Source organism: Egretta garzetta, unplaced genomic scaffold, assembly GCF_000687185.1.
Source record: "Egretta garzetta isolate BGI_Z169 unplaced genomic scaffold, ASM68718v1 scaffold81, whole genome shotgun sequence".
Lineage (NCBI taxonomy): Eukaryota > Metazoa > Chordata > Aves > Pelecaniformes > Ardeidae > Egretta > Egretta garzetta.
Genome location: NW_009258671.1, coordinates 7,140,813 through 7,155,863, shown reverse-complemented (window position 1 = coordinate 7,155,863; position 15,051 = coordinate 7,140,813). Strand labels below are relative to the sequence as shown.

The 15,051-nt window shown below is 41.8% G+C and overlaps 1 protein-coding gene across 1 annotated transcript in view; it reads right to left on the bottom strand.

The window, feature by feature from the left end:
* The window catches only part of PARVB (parvin beta), a 50,226-nt gene that overhangs the window by 13,805 nt on the left and 21,370 nt on the right, over positions 1-15,051 (bottom strand). The window contains exons 4-9 of the mRNA XM_035888531.1: positions 14,551-14,653; positions 11,049-11,189; positions 10,075-10,190; positions 4,503-4,561; positions 2,800-2,819; positions 1,108-1,169 (exon numbers count right to left, since the gene is read on the bottom strand). Of these exons, the coding sequence (XP_035744424.1) occupies positions 1,108-1,169; positions 2,800-2,819; positions 4,503-4,561; positions 10,075-10,190; positions 11,049-11,189; positions 14,551-14,653 (501 nt within the window). The remainder of the gene's footprint in view (positions 1-1,107; positions 1,170-2,799; positions 2,820-4,502; positions 4,562-10,074; positions 10,191-11,048; positions 11,190-14,550; positions 14,654-15,051) is intronic.

The following is a 15,051-nucleotide window of genomic DNA, read 5'->3' as shown; positions in this document are numbered from 1 at the left end:
CAGAGATCTGCCAGCCTAGTGCTAGCACTTCCAAAAGGGACACAAAGTTGGGTGTTAACACTTGTATGCATGGACAGAGTTAACTTAATTCTCTATCAACTTTAAAAAGAGTCTTCTGGAAGACGTTTCAGACTGGAAAGAAAATCTTCCAAAGACTTCACAGCATTATTTTAAATGCTGTTTCATATGAAAAATCCTGTTTCATATGAAGTGAAGGGACAAATTTCAACACTAATCTTTGCATACTACGGTCTAACAAATAGCTTAAAAGCCATGTTGGAACTAGCTGATGGAACAACACGGAGTCTCTTCCTTACATGTTCTCTAAAACTAACAAGTGCTGGCAGAGACCAACAACTGCTTTACCCTTCCACTCTGCCCAGCACAGAGCCATGCCAAGAATATGTCTGGATAGGTGTGTTTTGCGATGATGATGCTTAGCCTTGGAGGAGAGATCAGAGGACCATATGAATTACTGTTAAGCAGAAGAGCCCTGGGACAAAAGCAGCTCTTCTGTAAAAGCTTTATATTTAGCAAACTTATTTACATGTGAGTCACATTTCAGGGTACTCTGGAAAAGTTCTTCCAGTTGTGGAAGATCACCTTTAGTACAAGAATGAGCTGAAAACCAAACAGCAAATGCTTCTTGGGGAGACTGAGGCTGAAGACACGTGCACAACTCTGGCTGCTGTTGAGCCTAGCGAAGGGGTCACCGTGGCCAGCCGCTCATTAGCCTACAGCCCAGCCCCTCCTCACTGGAGGACAGCACTTGGGATATAAAAGCACGTATGACTGTCCAGTCAGAATGATCCGTACCACTGCAAATACTTTGCAAAGTAGTTTTTTCTAACCTGCATCATTTTGACTGGATCTAGCAGTGCTACCTGGAAAAGCCTTGGCCAATAAATGAGAGTAATGAGAGAAGCCTGACCCAAGCCAATGCATCCAGGTATCACCTGGCTTTGAAACAGGAATATTAGGGGGATAAACACCCTTTTCACTATTTCAGAATCCTCTTCTGCTATTTTCCAGATCTTTCTGAATATCTTTCCAAAAGCATAAGAAAAAAAGCAGTGGAGAAAATAAAACTTGAATTTTATTTTTTACCTTTTTGACTACGCTGAGTTTGTCTGGTGCATGATCAAAAAGTGTGTCAAAGGCATCACGCTCTGGTTTTATGGGGGGGAAAAAAAAAAATCAATACACCTCCAACAGCCAAATATGGGAAGCAGGTTATGTATCCCAAGCTTAAAGGTCTTTCTCAGAAAGCCACATAACGGTGGCTCAAGCTAAAAGTTATCACCCTATTTTGATGTCTAACTAAATGCCAGAGCAAACTCCCCTGGGAATTTTAGAGGTAACTGAAAATAAACATGTCGTTCACTGACTTCCCTTTTCTGCGATTCATAATTGGTACATGGAATTTGTAGGTGGAAGAAAAATGAAAACACAAATTTTGACTATGCCTCAACCCTAACTTAAACAATGAGCCACTGAAACATCACCTGGTTTTGGTGCACTACAGCTACAGTGACAGCTACGGTTTCATCCACCGCTCAGAGTCAAAATCAGATATTCATTTGGTTAATTTAAAATTAGTGGTAGTACCCCTGACTTCAGTAAAGCTTAAAACTGAACACAAGTGAAATCTTACTCAGCGGTATATGAAGAGCAATACAATTACATGCAGTATGAAGATTTAAATTATGTTTAGGCCTTTAAAGCATTGTATAACAATATCTAATCCAATCTAAAATCTACTAAGTTGACTACATTAGTGCAACATTTCACACTGTGGCAGCTTTGGGATGACTGAAATTTTCCAAACACTGAGTTTTTTGGATGACAATTGTCATCATCTGGTAAAACAAGAAAAAATTAGTAATCTAACCAATTGCAGTTGCATTTGAAAAAAAAACAAAGCATAAAAAATGCTGGAAAAGTATGTGGGGTTTAAGATGTTAAAATCTGAAGCTATGTTATTTAGCCCCTATAGCTCCCCTGACATTACTTATTTTCCGAGTACCTTATTGTTTATTAATGTAGATACTCTGCAAGAGGGAAAATCGTACCATTCACATATTATAACTGGGGAATAGAGAAATTAAATGACTTGTTCTTCATCACACACAGTCCTTTACAGGAGCCCACACCTCTCTGGTGAGAAGCGGTGACTTAGTGCCACTAACTAAATGCAAAACCAGAAGTCTCTCAGCAGCCACACCAAAAAAAATTGGTTTTTGTTTAGAAGACCAGACCTACAGTTGGTAAGGTCTAAACCCTAAAATCTAGTGAACATGGAGGAGAGAAGATACTCCATGCAGAGGTATTAGAGAGGGCTGACTGGTCACTGAAAGTGGACAGATAAACAGAGCTTTCTTAGACCTCGTACCGTACACCTTTGCTTCCGTAATTTTCATGTATTCATTTGACTATAAATTAAATGGTCATATGTTATGAAGAAGGTGTAACTCTTATTGCCAGGGGTTGCAAAGATTTTTACTTGAAAGCTACTAACACCAGTACTAGGAAATATTACCCTGTGCAGCATTTTCACTATTCATTACTTACAAATGAAAACAAATCAACACAGAGCACTCTAAAGAGCACAAGCAGTATACTGGATGTTTTGGTTCTACCCATTATGCTCCACATCTGTGAGGAGTAAGAAAACCTGCCACTGCAATATGTTCCAGCCCCACAGAGTTGCTCAATCCACTGTCTTGACCCGCTGAAGGAAAACAGACAAGATTTCTGACATAAATAAAAAAAAAATTCAGAGTCAACTTTGTTACTTACCAAATCTTCCCATCATCATCCTGCAAGTCAGAGCATTCAAAAATACTGGGTTAGTTCATGAATAATCACTTTGAAAAGACAAGACCGTGGGCTTAACGGGCCCTTTCCTGCAAGATGCCGAGGGCTAACCACTCCTACCAAGTCAGAAGGCTGAGCATGTCACAGACCAGACCCAACGTGCTGCAGGAATGTCCCCAGCAGACCACCAGTGATGCCAGGGGCATATATTCGAAATGAATGGAAATGCGTAATTATGTTTTACACATAATTGTGATTTTTTATGCATAACTATTTTTATGATGAAGAGTGAATGAACAAATGAACTTCTGTGTACAGTTTCCAGAAATATAGTCATCAGATGCTACACCACACAGCTCAGAAGGAGCAAGGCTATTCATCTCACTTTAATCTGTTTTCTCTGAAGAAAGAAAACATACATCACATCTGGATGTTATGTAAATAAAACTGCCAAATATGAATTATATACACAGCCAGTGACATCACCAGACACAGGCAGATGTTTATCAGCTGAGAATCAGGCTCTGATTTGCACAGAGGAATTTGAAAGTATTCAGTGAATGTTGGATTCTGCTGATCACTGCATTTTCTGTAACTACACTTACATCCAGGTATGCAACACATTAAACAGTAAACCTCTTAATACTGTGTAATATTAAAAAAAATTAATAAAATACACGTAAAAACACACATGCAAATCTGCAAACATCTTTCTTGCTAAAAAAATGCCTAACCCCCACTCCACAGATTACATCTTACAAACCACATCTGAAGGAGAGGACAAGCTAACTAACTACACTGTTCAAGAGCACGGGAGTGAGGGGAGGAATTTTGGCCCAGAAACCTGAGGCACAGCTCTGATTCTACAGAAAACACTATGAGATCTTTAATGTCCACACAGAGATGTTATGATCTCATTTTTGAGCATTTCCATCTGAAAGATCTTCCCCACTGAGCTAGCCGCGTGGTACTTCATTTATCTTCAAAGTCATGGAAAGCTGAGCCAACTCTACAGGGAGCCAATACACTGATAAACTGAAGGAGGGCTCATGTAAGCCCCTTTTAGAAGAGTTGCCTTCGGGCCACGTGAAGGAAAAACTCAGCTTTTATTTGCAGCCAGAGTGCATGTCTAGCCTTCTCCTTATAAAAAGGACTATAAAAACATAAAGCAAAGTAATCTGTTGCAAAAACTGGAGAGGGAAGAGGTGTATTTATTTAATTTATTTTTGCTGAGCTCTAGTCCTGAGATACTATTGAAAACAGAGATCATGTCTCCTTACAATTTTAACAGAGTATCGCTTCAGTTTTGAGAATTATTTCAAAGAATGCCTCTTGTTAAACTAATTCTTCCCCAAAATGTCTACACTGGCCCTTCGCTTGAGAGAAGCAACAGCACTGGGCAGAAATTAGTTATATATGGCTACTTCTGGAAGGCAGGGTCACTTTCAAAGAACTATTCAGTTAAAAGCTTCTGTAACACAAGAATGTCAAGAAGACACTTTTCTCCTTTGTAACATATTTCCAGAGACCAAATTATTTCTATATAGTTGAAAAAGCACTGCATTAAGGGATTTTGTTAATTTAGCAGGGTCGGAGGGAAGATTAAGTCTCTCTTTTCATCTTTGTAAATGGTCTCACATCACGCACCACAGGCACACTCCAAAGCTGAAGTGTTTTGTGCTTACTCTGTTGTAGTTGTCAGCTCCTCGGTAACATGAGTGGTCTGAAGGAGGCCTTCGCGTTTCTGGAAAGGAAGATGGAGTTAGAAACTGAGACGCCATTAGTAAAGGAAAAGCTCATTAGGGGCTCTGCAGCATTCAGCATCTTTCAGAATCCCAGAGGAGAAAACTGGATAAAGCATGCTCACTAAGTTTTGTGGAGGTAAAACAGCTGACACAGGAGGGCTCACTCCCAGAACAGTGGCATTTATGAGGCTGACAGCCAAATGGATGTTTGGGAAATGCGTGTGTAGATATATATCTGCAGCCAACAAACTCGCTAACAATTCCCCCCCTGAGACCAGAGTCAACATCATGCCTGGAACACAAATTAGAGAGAGTTTGTCAGCCCCATCTTAAATTCCCCAAGGGCAGTCATTCGTGCCACGGTGTCAACCAACGATTTGACACAATTGGCAGCCTGGATCTCCGGAGAGATCTGGGGCTGAAGTAACACGGACGGCTGCCCCCAGGCCAGGGCTCCGGTGTGCCGGCAAAGCTCTCCCAGCAGAAGGGCAGCTCTCCTAGAGCAGGCACATTACTGAGGCCACCAGCCACACGCCTGTCAGGAACACATCCGCCAAGGGAACGCAGGGAGCATAAAAAGCCCGACTAGTGACTTCACAACGAATAGTATTTCCCTGTTACCAGGTTTTCTCTCCTTGGGATAATTTTCTGTATGAATAGGGAGACTCCTACCCAACAGAGAGTTAGCATGCGGCGAGGCTCAGTTTCAAACCAGCTGTATAACAGCTTCCTCGGCTCTGTTAAGACACAGCCCTCTGACACAGGTGGGGTCAAATGTTTCTGAGCCTCTCCAGAGTTTTGGAAATGTGGCACATGCCTCTCGGAGGCTGGAAGTGCTTTTACCTGAGGCAATAACTTTCTTAACATCTCTATGGGTCCCCTCCAAAACTATGGGATATAGCTTTATGCCTGAATGGAGGAATTTCTCTCCTCCCATCTCTATGCTTAAGAAGCTCAAATCTCAGCAGCCATCTAGGAACCAGGTCTGTCAGAATGCCTTACGGCAGGGTTGATAAAGCTGATAGCTCAGGTAAGCAGCGAAACCGCCCCCCCAGGCACAAGCCCCGTGCACATATGCCGTCTCAGTCATTTTCACCAGCTGAACCCCCATCAAGAACTTATTAGGGAGAACAGCTTTGACGAGGAACACATCCTTCCCCAGAAGCAATCTAAGAAATAAAAACCGAAATATAAAAAGCAGTAAGAAGAACTCCTGCCCTTCCACTCCCTGCTCAACAAATGAAGGCAGTGTTGCTTCCTCAAGCCACCACCCAGGGAGCCTGTCTGAAAGCACGGTGGGAGCCGTGCTCTCCCATCACTGTGCTGTTACAGCTCCGTGCCTGAGCTGGGCCCCGTGCTGGATGCCACCAGCTGGTCATGTCTTCACAGCCCCCCGCTTCCCTGTCATGCATGCATCTCATCCTGCTCCCCGAGGGAGCCACGGGAACGGCACCAGAAGGTTTGGTGAAGCAAGCCAGGATGACAGCACGGATGGAAAAAATGAGGAAGCATCTGACAGGGCAATGTTTTCTTGCATACAAAGCAATGTTGTCTTTATTTCATCACACCACGTCTCTGCTGAATTAACACAGGTTTCTGGACCTTCCAGGCACCATGTACCCCAGGGAGAAGATGCTGTAAACTGAAAAAAACTCAGTAAGTGGTGACTGGTGAATAATGCCTCCGAATGCCTGATAAGGAAGAGGAATGGATGCCAACGCTAACTCCCCAACAGATGGAAATGGCAGCATCTTATGTAGCTCCCTCCGAGGCAGCTGAGCATGCTGCTCACACAGCAAACCTAGGTCCCTTGGCCTTGCAATCCAAAAGCAAATGTCATTCTTTGATAAAACTTTGATTCCTTGCACCACTGCCACCAGACACATTTATTCTTCATCCCGCCTTGCCTCTGACCTTTCAGTCTGCAACTCAGACTACAAGGGAATTACTGTAAAAATACCTCCGATCTCCCAGCGGCACTGAGGTGGCGCATGCTGCAACTTTAAAAATGAGGATGAGGAAAGCTAAGTACAAAAGATGGAAATTCCCAAGTCTTGTAAAAATAACCAACCTTAAGAACAATTTTTACACTTATGTCTGAGAATGTTTTTGTTCTCATGAATTAGGGTATTTCTTCATCATGCAAGTTTGCATTTCAGATCTCAGTCAGTAGAGTCAGCTGGAAGAAAAATCTCAGGATTTTCAGTTCCCACTGGAAGCACACACTGAAATCACAAAGCTTCTCTCCTCCCTGCCCTCACTGAGGAGGGCTGGAACAACATGCACATGCTGAGTGACACCAATATTAAAACATGTATCATCTTGGACTCTTAACTCAGCACTTGGAGTAGCTATCAACAGGATCCTAACTAGACGACCCACCTAAACCCTCACTCTGCTAGGACATGTATAGCTTGGACATACATTGCCATGGTTACAAAATTTTCTATTTCACACAAAAAAACACCAAGAAAACCAATTCTGGATGTTGACTTCAAAAAGGTTTGAAAGCAACTAGGTTTCAGAACTCGACTCTTGAGAGGGGCTACCTCATGGTGCCCATTTTAAAATAATATAAACAAAATGCTTGTGGGTTTCTGAGTAAACAGGACCAAAAAAGGATGGTGTATTGTTTGACAGATAAAGATCCAGCTACAGATCTTTCTCAGACTCTGAATTAACTAAAGATGCTAATGGAAGGGAAGAATTTAAGGGAAGGGGAGAATCACCACCAGTTCGTGGAGATCTTGATAAACTTTCCCCATGTAGCACAGTGCTGTCATAGTATTATCTCGTTTTATGGAGCAGGACACTAAAAATTAGAGAAGAAAAAGCCTACAACATTTACCAAGCTAATAAGGTATTCTGCATTGCTGTGGGATGGGCTATGGAAATGCAAAGAACTTGGCTAAGCATTAACTTGCTAAACCAGTATGACTCTCTTCTTTTCATAGCGTAAGCACAGCCTTTCTGGGCAAGAAGCACCTCATGCATCTGCACACGGCTCAACAAAGTTGATAACGATAATCCTAAGTGGCAAAGTCACCCGTGAAAGTGAGATTTAACTAGTTTTGAAAATCCCAGTGTGGGTGAGTTCTTGCACAATACTCCCACAACATCCTGCAAGATTTTCTTGCTACGGGGTCAATCCTGCAAAGCTTACGAAGAAGTCATTTGAAACTGTTGATTAATCCCCTTAAATGCATATTGAAGCAAAAAGAGGCATTTAAACTAAAACCTCTCGGAGGGGACATCTTATGTTAATTGTGATCTAGTTTGACAGAACCCTAACCATTATTAGGATCTGTAATAAAAGATCATTTAATAATAAATTGATATTGAATAATAATAATAATCTTCTTAATAATAGTTTTCTTACTTGGATTAGGAACAATATTAACCTTGTTACCATTCTTCTGTTTGTCATTAGTATTACAAAAGCTAAATCAAATCCATTTAAATAGATCTATGTTACTCAACCAGCATGTATTTTTAGACTAGATTACGGATGCTGAACTACAAAAATTCAATTTACCAAACTATAAGGCAAAAGTTATTGTTCCAGAAGAAACATGCTTCAGTTTATACTGTGCCTTGCTTTCCATTTAAATAAACAAAGCTGAAGAGTTGCAAGCTTTTCCTAGCAGTGGGATAGCAGGGCTAAAACAAGCCTCCTCTTGCACAGGGCCAGCTGAGGTAGGCTCACAGCCAGCAGTTGCCATAACCATCTCCAGGACTCCAGGCTCTAGGTCCAAGAGCAAGAGCTTACAGCCTCTCGAGTTTAAATTAACTCTCCTTGTACCATTGCTCTGACACCTTCGGGCACTCCCGTGGGGACACAGGAGGTTTTTTTCCTTCCCTTCCTTCCTTTCCCTAGTTTCTGTCAGCCTTTATCTCATCCTGTCTTCACCTCAGCCTTGTCTAGTCTCAAGATACAGGGACTCTGGTGAACCAGATGCTCTCAGCAGGCATCTTCTCTATACCCCTCCAACAGGAAAAGATGTGAAAACACTTTCTCCACAGCTTTCCCTCTGCTACAGAGGTGGAGGGTCCTGAAGCTTGAACTAAGGACAAGGAAAGGGAGGCTTTCCCTCTTTACCTAAGGTTTTTTTTCTGCCTTAGCAGTTACAAAAGACACTTCACTGTACGGGGCAGAAGGAGATTTCTAGCACCAGGGTGTCAGAGGACTGTTGACCACCTTATATTTACATTTTCCTCCTTACCTTTTAGTGCCACTAAAAGAAATTTAAAAAGAAATTTAAAAAGAAATTAGACTCCTATTCATGTTACTTCATATCTAACTCACCGTTCTTAAAATGAAAGAACTGTAGCAGCCTGAAAGCAGTTCAAAATCACCTCTTAAAGATAACACAGACATCTGTTGTGAGCCAGGGAGTATCCATCAATTACTCAATTACATCAGACCCTGTACCTCTAGAGCACTCAGGCAGGCAGCCTGGAAAATGCCATTATTTAAACGTAAAGCAAAATGAGGCTTGCCTAATCAACCACCATGCAATCGCATCTTGTAAGGGGATCCACATTTGCAAAACCAGAGTCCGAGATCACTTTATCGTCTTTTATTCTTGATAGGAAACCTACCACAGCCTGCCAGCTCTAACAGTAAATGGCACGTACAGAAAGCACTTCCACAGCCTGCTGCCAGCGGCTGAGCCTGCCTTGCAGCAACAGCGCTGAGCACCACAGCAAACAGTCACAGCATGATCAGAATGCCAACTGGAACAGCTCTGTCTGGTGTTTCAACAGCTGTTGAGAAAAGCTGGGTTCGCATGCTACAGACTGTACTGCCACAGGAGCTTCAGTTGGGATAGAAGGCGAGATAAAAAGCAAGAGTACATATGCTCCAATAGAGTCTTCATAGAGAGAAAGGAAATGGTCAACACCAAGCAGAGAAAGGAGTAACTAGAGCAATATCTAGGGCAGGAGGGAAGAAGTCAGGGTTCCTCAGGTCAGACCTCTTCTCCAAATCTCAGGAAAGCTAACAAAAACACAGGGTTGTGAAAGAAATTATGAAAGTCTATTAGCATGCTAAGGAAAATGGCATGTCTAAGTCTGCATAACAAGTCATTGGGGAAAAACATCAGTAACAGGCTTCCCAGACTAGGGAGATCCTACACGCTGAAACTCCTTTCTGTGCTGTTTGTGTTTCAATGGCTTCTCTACAAAAAAATGCATGGCAAAACCCCTACTAAAGTGCCACAAATTACAGACGTAACTCTCTCTTATACAAAATCCCCCTCACATATTTTTACCTTGATATTGCAGTAGCAAGTGGTGGTCCCAAACATATTAAAGATATTATGTTCTCGGGATCACATTTAAGCACACCAGAAATGCATTCCCAGGACTGGGACTCACTAAACAACTGGGACGAGAATTTTCTAAATGACAAGAGATCGGGGAGCAATGAGTGGGAGCAGCCCAGTACTGCAAAATCAGAGTGATAGACAATGATTGCTCTGATGAATTTCCCTTATCAGTTCATACTCACCCGTACAACTACCACTTGTACAGACACATGTTCAGGCAGCCGAATGGGAGCCCGGAAATGCATTGCCAAAGCAACCAGAAGGTGAAGAATGGAAATCAGATTCTTGCCGTGGATTGCTGCAGAGAATAAGGAAAATGAACCAAATAGAAGAATACTGAGGCCTTATTTTAAACAAAAAGCGCTGGGGAAAAGGCAGTGAAAAATGCCTTTGGTGAACACCGTCTTTTTTCTTTTTATCCTTCTTCCTCTTTTTCTTAAATTAACAAGGCCTGCAATATAATTCTACAGGTAGCAAAGCCTAGACTCAACCTGCCCTTTAAGTTACATGCCTGACTTAGAAGTCCAAACACTTCAGCTGCCTCTCTAGTCAATGAAGACAGGCAGGCTCAATCACTTGCCTTCCACTATACCAGAGAATAGTGGAGAATTCTGCTTTTAAGCAGACTTCCGAAGTGTTAACACAAGCTTTTCTGGCTGTAAGAGATGAAGCCCACCCACTACCTAGGTGAAGGGACTTCTCAAATTCCATTCTCCCTTTTGGATTGTACCAGGCCATGCTTGAACAGAGGGCACTTTCTGCTTAGCCTGTCAGAAGCTGCGTGCAGGATGCAGGATCCTTTCACTCTCACTGTGGTGGCCTGAAGGATTAGGTCACCCTCTAGTACTTGAATGACTAACACATTTCTTGTATCTGCAGGGATCCAAATTCAGGAAACAAACAAAAAACTTTCTAATGAAAGCATATCCTTAGAAGAACAAATTACTTCAATTATCCCATAGCCATGTACATCTGTCCTTGAAGACCACCGAAGAAGGTACCAGTTACAGTCCATACATGGATGTGGTAACACCTTCTATGCAAATAAATAATTTAAAAAAAACCACACTGCATCACAGAGGATATGATCAACCTATTGATTATCACACCCTCCTTGACTGTGAAGCTGAGACAGAAAGCATAACAGAGTCCTTACAGTCAACGTTCCACTTGATTGTCCAGCCATGGGGACGGAGTAAATCATGGACAGCTTCCAGGACCGTCTGCAACTTTTGTTTCTGACCAATTTCAGACTGCGTCACTTCTGCCACATTCAGTTTACGGTCAGCCAATTTTTCTGTATTTCAAAAAAAAAAAAGAAAAACAAAAAGAAAAGGCAAAATCAGATTAAACAAGGGCATGGGTGGGAATAACGAGTGCAGAGCGCTGCGCAGAGCTGGACTCTGCTAGAAATTTTCCATGAGAATGGTTTTCCTCAGAAAGCAAAATAGCTGAAAGCAAACCTTTCATCAAAGTGTGTCAATTCCAATAAAACCTGTGATAGAAAACTGGTAAGGTCTGGCAGAACATGCTTATCAATCAGGTGTCAAAATATCTAACAACTTTCAGATAGGCACCAACTTAGTGATAATATGTATTGTACCTCCTGTTTTCTTTCACTGCTGAAAGGCATTTGGCACAACACAGCCTTCACTACACAAGGAATCTGCACAGGTTTAATGGACTTTTCTAATAAGAAATTAATTCAGGACAAAAAAGAGGAAATATTGTGTGAAGATTTACTTCAGCTTGGTAAGCTGAAGGTTATTTCACGTTAGCTGAAGGTATGAATTTAAGCTAAAGCAAACTGTGCCCCCTCAAGTCATCAAGAGCCATGGACTCATACAACCCACAGATTTGTACTGGCTTAGTGGAACTAAAATTTGAAGAAACAAGTAAGTTGGTACAATCTTGTCATGTTGTTATGACATTCTCACATTATGGTTTATTACTCCCAAAAATGCAGGAAATTTTGTAAAATGACATTACTAAAATCTGAATTCTGTTTCTGTAATGTAACTATTTGTTGCCAAAGTGTTAGACAAATCATTCTTCTCTTCCTCTGCATTGTGGACCCTGCCAAACACACCGGACCTGAATTTCTCTAAAAATGAAAAAAAAAGAAGAAAGAGAGCTGAGGAAGGTGGGGTAGAGTCCTCCAGCCACCAGAGCCATGGGAACAGCTGATCTCTCTTCTCCCTCCACCCTGGGGAAAAAAATGGTCAAAGTCACCCTGCTGCTGGGACTAGGAGGTCAATATTCCAATTATATATTACTATTCTTTTCTTTAAAACAAAAAAACATACTTCACCAAAACTGTTTTCACAAAATGGGGTGGGCTTCAACTCTAAGATTCTTTCAGAAACATTTCAGAGTTGTCAAAACTTGTTATTCCAGTAATGGAAATATTTCTGCTCTCAAGTTCAAGAGTATGTTTCTTCTGGACATTTTACCTAGCTGAAGATATATGTATCTATTTTTTAAAAAGTGACAGAAATACAAAAATACTTTAATAACCCAAACAGAAGAGACTTGCAGGTTATCAAGTCACAAATACCTTGAACATTTTGACTGTTTCTATCCATCTACAGTAGGAAGTTTTTATCAATATCTGAGTAATATTAATGGGAGAAAAATGTTCTTTAGCCAAGCTGTTTCTGAGTCCTTTTTAAACTGACTACCAGAACACACAAATGTTATTTTTAATTCTTTTAGACTTTGTTAATAAAATTACACTACAAGATTAGTTTTTTGGTCACATTATGACTCCTATCTATTCTCAGCCCAGGTTCCAGGTTAGCTGCCAGTCAGCAAGCAGAAAATTTCCTTTCACCCTGGCACCATGTGTACCAAGCCTCTCCAGCCTCTCAGAGCAGCACCTCTTGTACCTCGATAAAATTAACCAAACAAGGAGCTCCATCTCTGTCAGTCAGACAGCCATTTGCTAATCCCTTACTCCAAACTTCTTCAAAATAAGCCCACTGACAAGCTGTTGTCTTTCACCTTTTTTTTTGTGTCTGCCTATCAAGACAGATCTTGAAACACCTCTCACACGCAAGGCATGATAACTACTACCTGAAGCTTAATGACCCTACTTTGTTAGCTTTTCCTGAAGGCACCAGGAAAGAAGACTTGCACAACAGAGGGCTGACTTAATTCTGATGCTCCAGGCCTCAGGAGCACCACCACAAGCACGACAGGCTTCGCCTCTTGCATCAATGAGACAGCACAAAGACGGATAGATTCCGCAATATAACTCTTGCTGAAGAAACCAAGACACCACTGAAGAGCAACACAGGATTGGGGCCGGGCTGTGATAGCTTCAGGTCAGGGGAGAAGCATTTGCTCTCCAGGAAGAGGCCCAACAGGAAGAAATGAGGAAAAACCAGTCCAGTTAAAAGTTTCAGGCTGGAAGACCTACATGCCCACCTTTCCTCCTGTGAGATAGTCCAATTGAGCTACATATGCATGTATGTTGTACAACTAAGCACTTTCTAAGTGTCTGCTGGCCTCCACGGGGAGTGTAAGAAAGCAGTGATACCTATGACAAATGGCTACAGAGAAATGTGCTACCACCTGCTGAAACAGCAGTGTCAATGCGTTAAGAAGTACAACTGTATTCACATGAATACTCCCCAACTAAAATTAACTCTACACCCCTGCTCCCCACCAGGTCTGGAGGGTCTCAGCTGCAGTCTAATCAAGCAGTGTTAAAAGTACTCTTGTTTTATTCCTCAAGTTATTTTTGACGAGTTTTAATTGCACACAAAGTTAATTGTTGTTAACCAATTCTAAAAGCTTATGAATATTCACCAAAACGCTGCAGACCTCTAATTTAAAGGGCACACGCAGCATATTCAGTAAACAGCATCCGTTAACACCAGTGGAATTAACACCGCTAGGTCCTCTTGCCCCACTCTGACACATACATCCCACATCCCAGCCCACTCTTGAAAACACATCATCAGTAAACTGAGAGCAGTCTGACAATCTGTCTCCAAGAAACAGCATGGATTTACAACGGCACTTGAAGCTTTAAGTCTCTTTGTTTGCTAAAAGCACCCCCATAAATCACTGTATCATCATAACGTTTTCTCCACCGTGCTTCCTGCGTGAACACACACATTGCAAAGATGTAAGGGGGTTGCAAAATCATAATTGCTTAACTGGCTATACCCTTTCATGAATCATTCGCACGTAACTGCACATTATGAGTATGTGTCTGCTGCCATGCGTTCTCTTTTTCTCATTTTTTTCCCCTCGAAGTAATTCTATCAGGACCTCAAAAAAGCTCTCAGCCAAAAAGCTTTCAGAAGCAAACTATACAGGCAAAATTTTGGACCACATGGCTTCTGCTTGGTCCATTGTAAACGCACATCTCTTCACCTTTTTTCTGCCATGTATTTCATCTGTCCAGACTACACTTAGTCCATGGAACAGATGATACCTAGGAATCAACTGGATTTCCTCCCCTTGCAGCCAACAGCCTGAGAAGAACAGATGGAGAAGCTTACACTGTATAGCCTTCAGTGAAACAAACTGTATCCCTGGTGAGATGGTGAGTTACTGCACAGACCTGCTGCTCTCTGCAGCTTTGGAAGAGATTAATTTTGGGCCCCTTCCAGTCTTTGGGGCCACCTTCTCTTGCATGAACTCACCTAGCAGCTTTTGCAGCACCTGCCCATCATAGAGGTCCTCTTCAAGATGTTTGACAATGATTCTCTCCTCCACCAGCACATCATTAATCCAGTCAATTAGAACCTGGAAGTACAGAAAAAGGAGGTAAATGTCTGAAAATCATTGAAATATGCTCCTTCCATTCAAAGTAGTAATCGGGAATGTAAACCAGAGCAAGAGTAACTGTATTTATGTATTTCCAAGCTACAGAGAAACAACAGACAAAGAGATGCTTTTGCTCTATTGTTTTTAATTCAGGTCTTGCAGCATGGCAATTTTAGTGCCTCTATTTTTCCTCATTAAAATGTCTCCTTATTGCACCAATTCTAAAGCAAGCGGCAACTAGCAGCTCTGCAACAATAACCTTTGCTAGTGTCTATGTTCTCCAGGTCCCAAAACTCATGTCTTACCTGTTTTATGTGAACAGCAAGCCTGCCAATAGATGACAACAGTCCCACGTTCCCACCACAATCTCCCCTGAA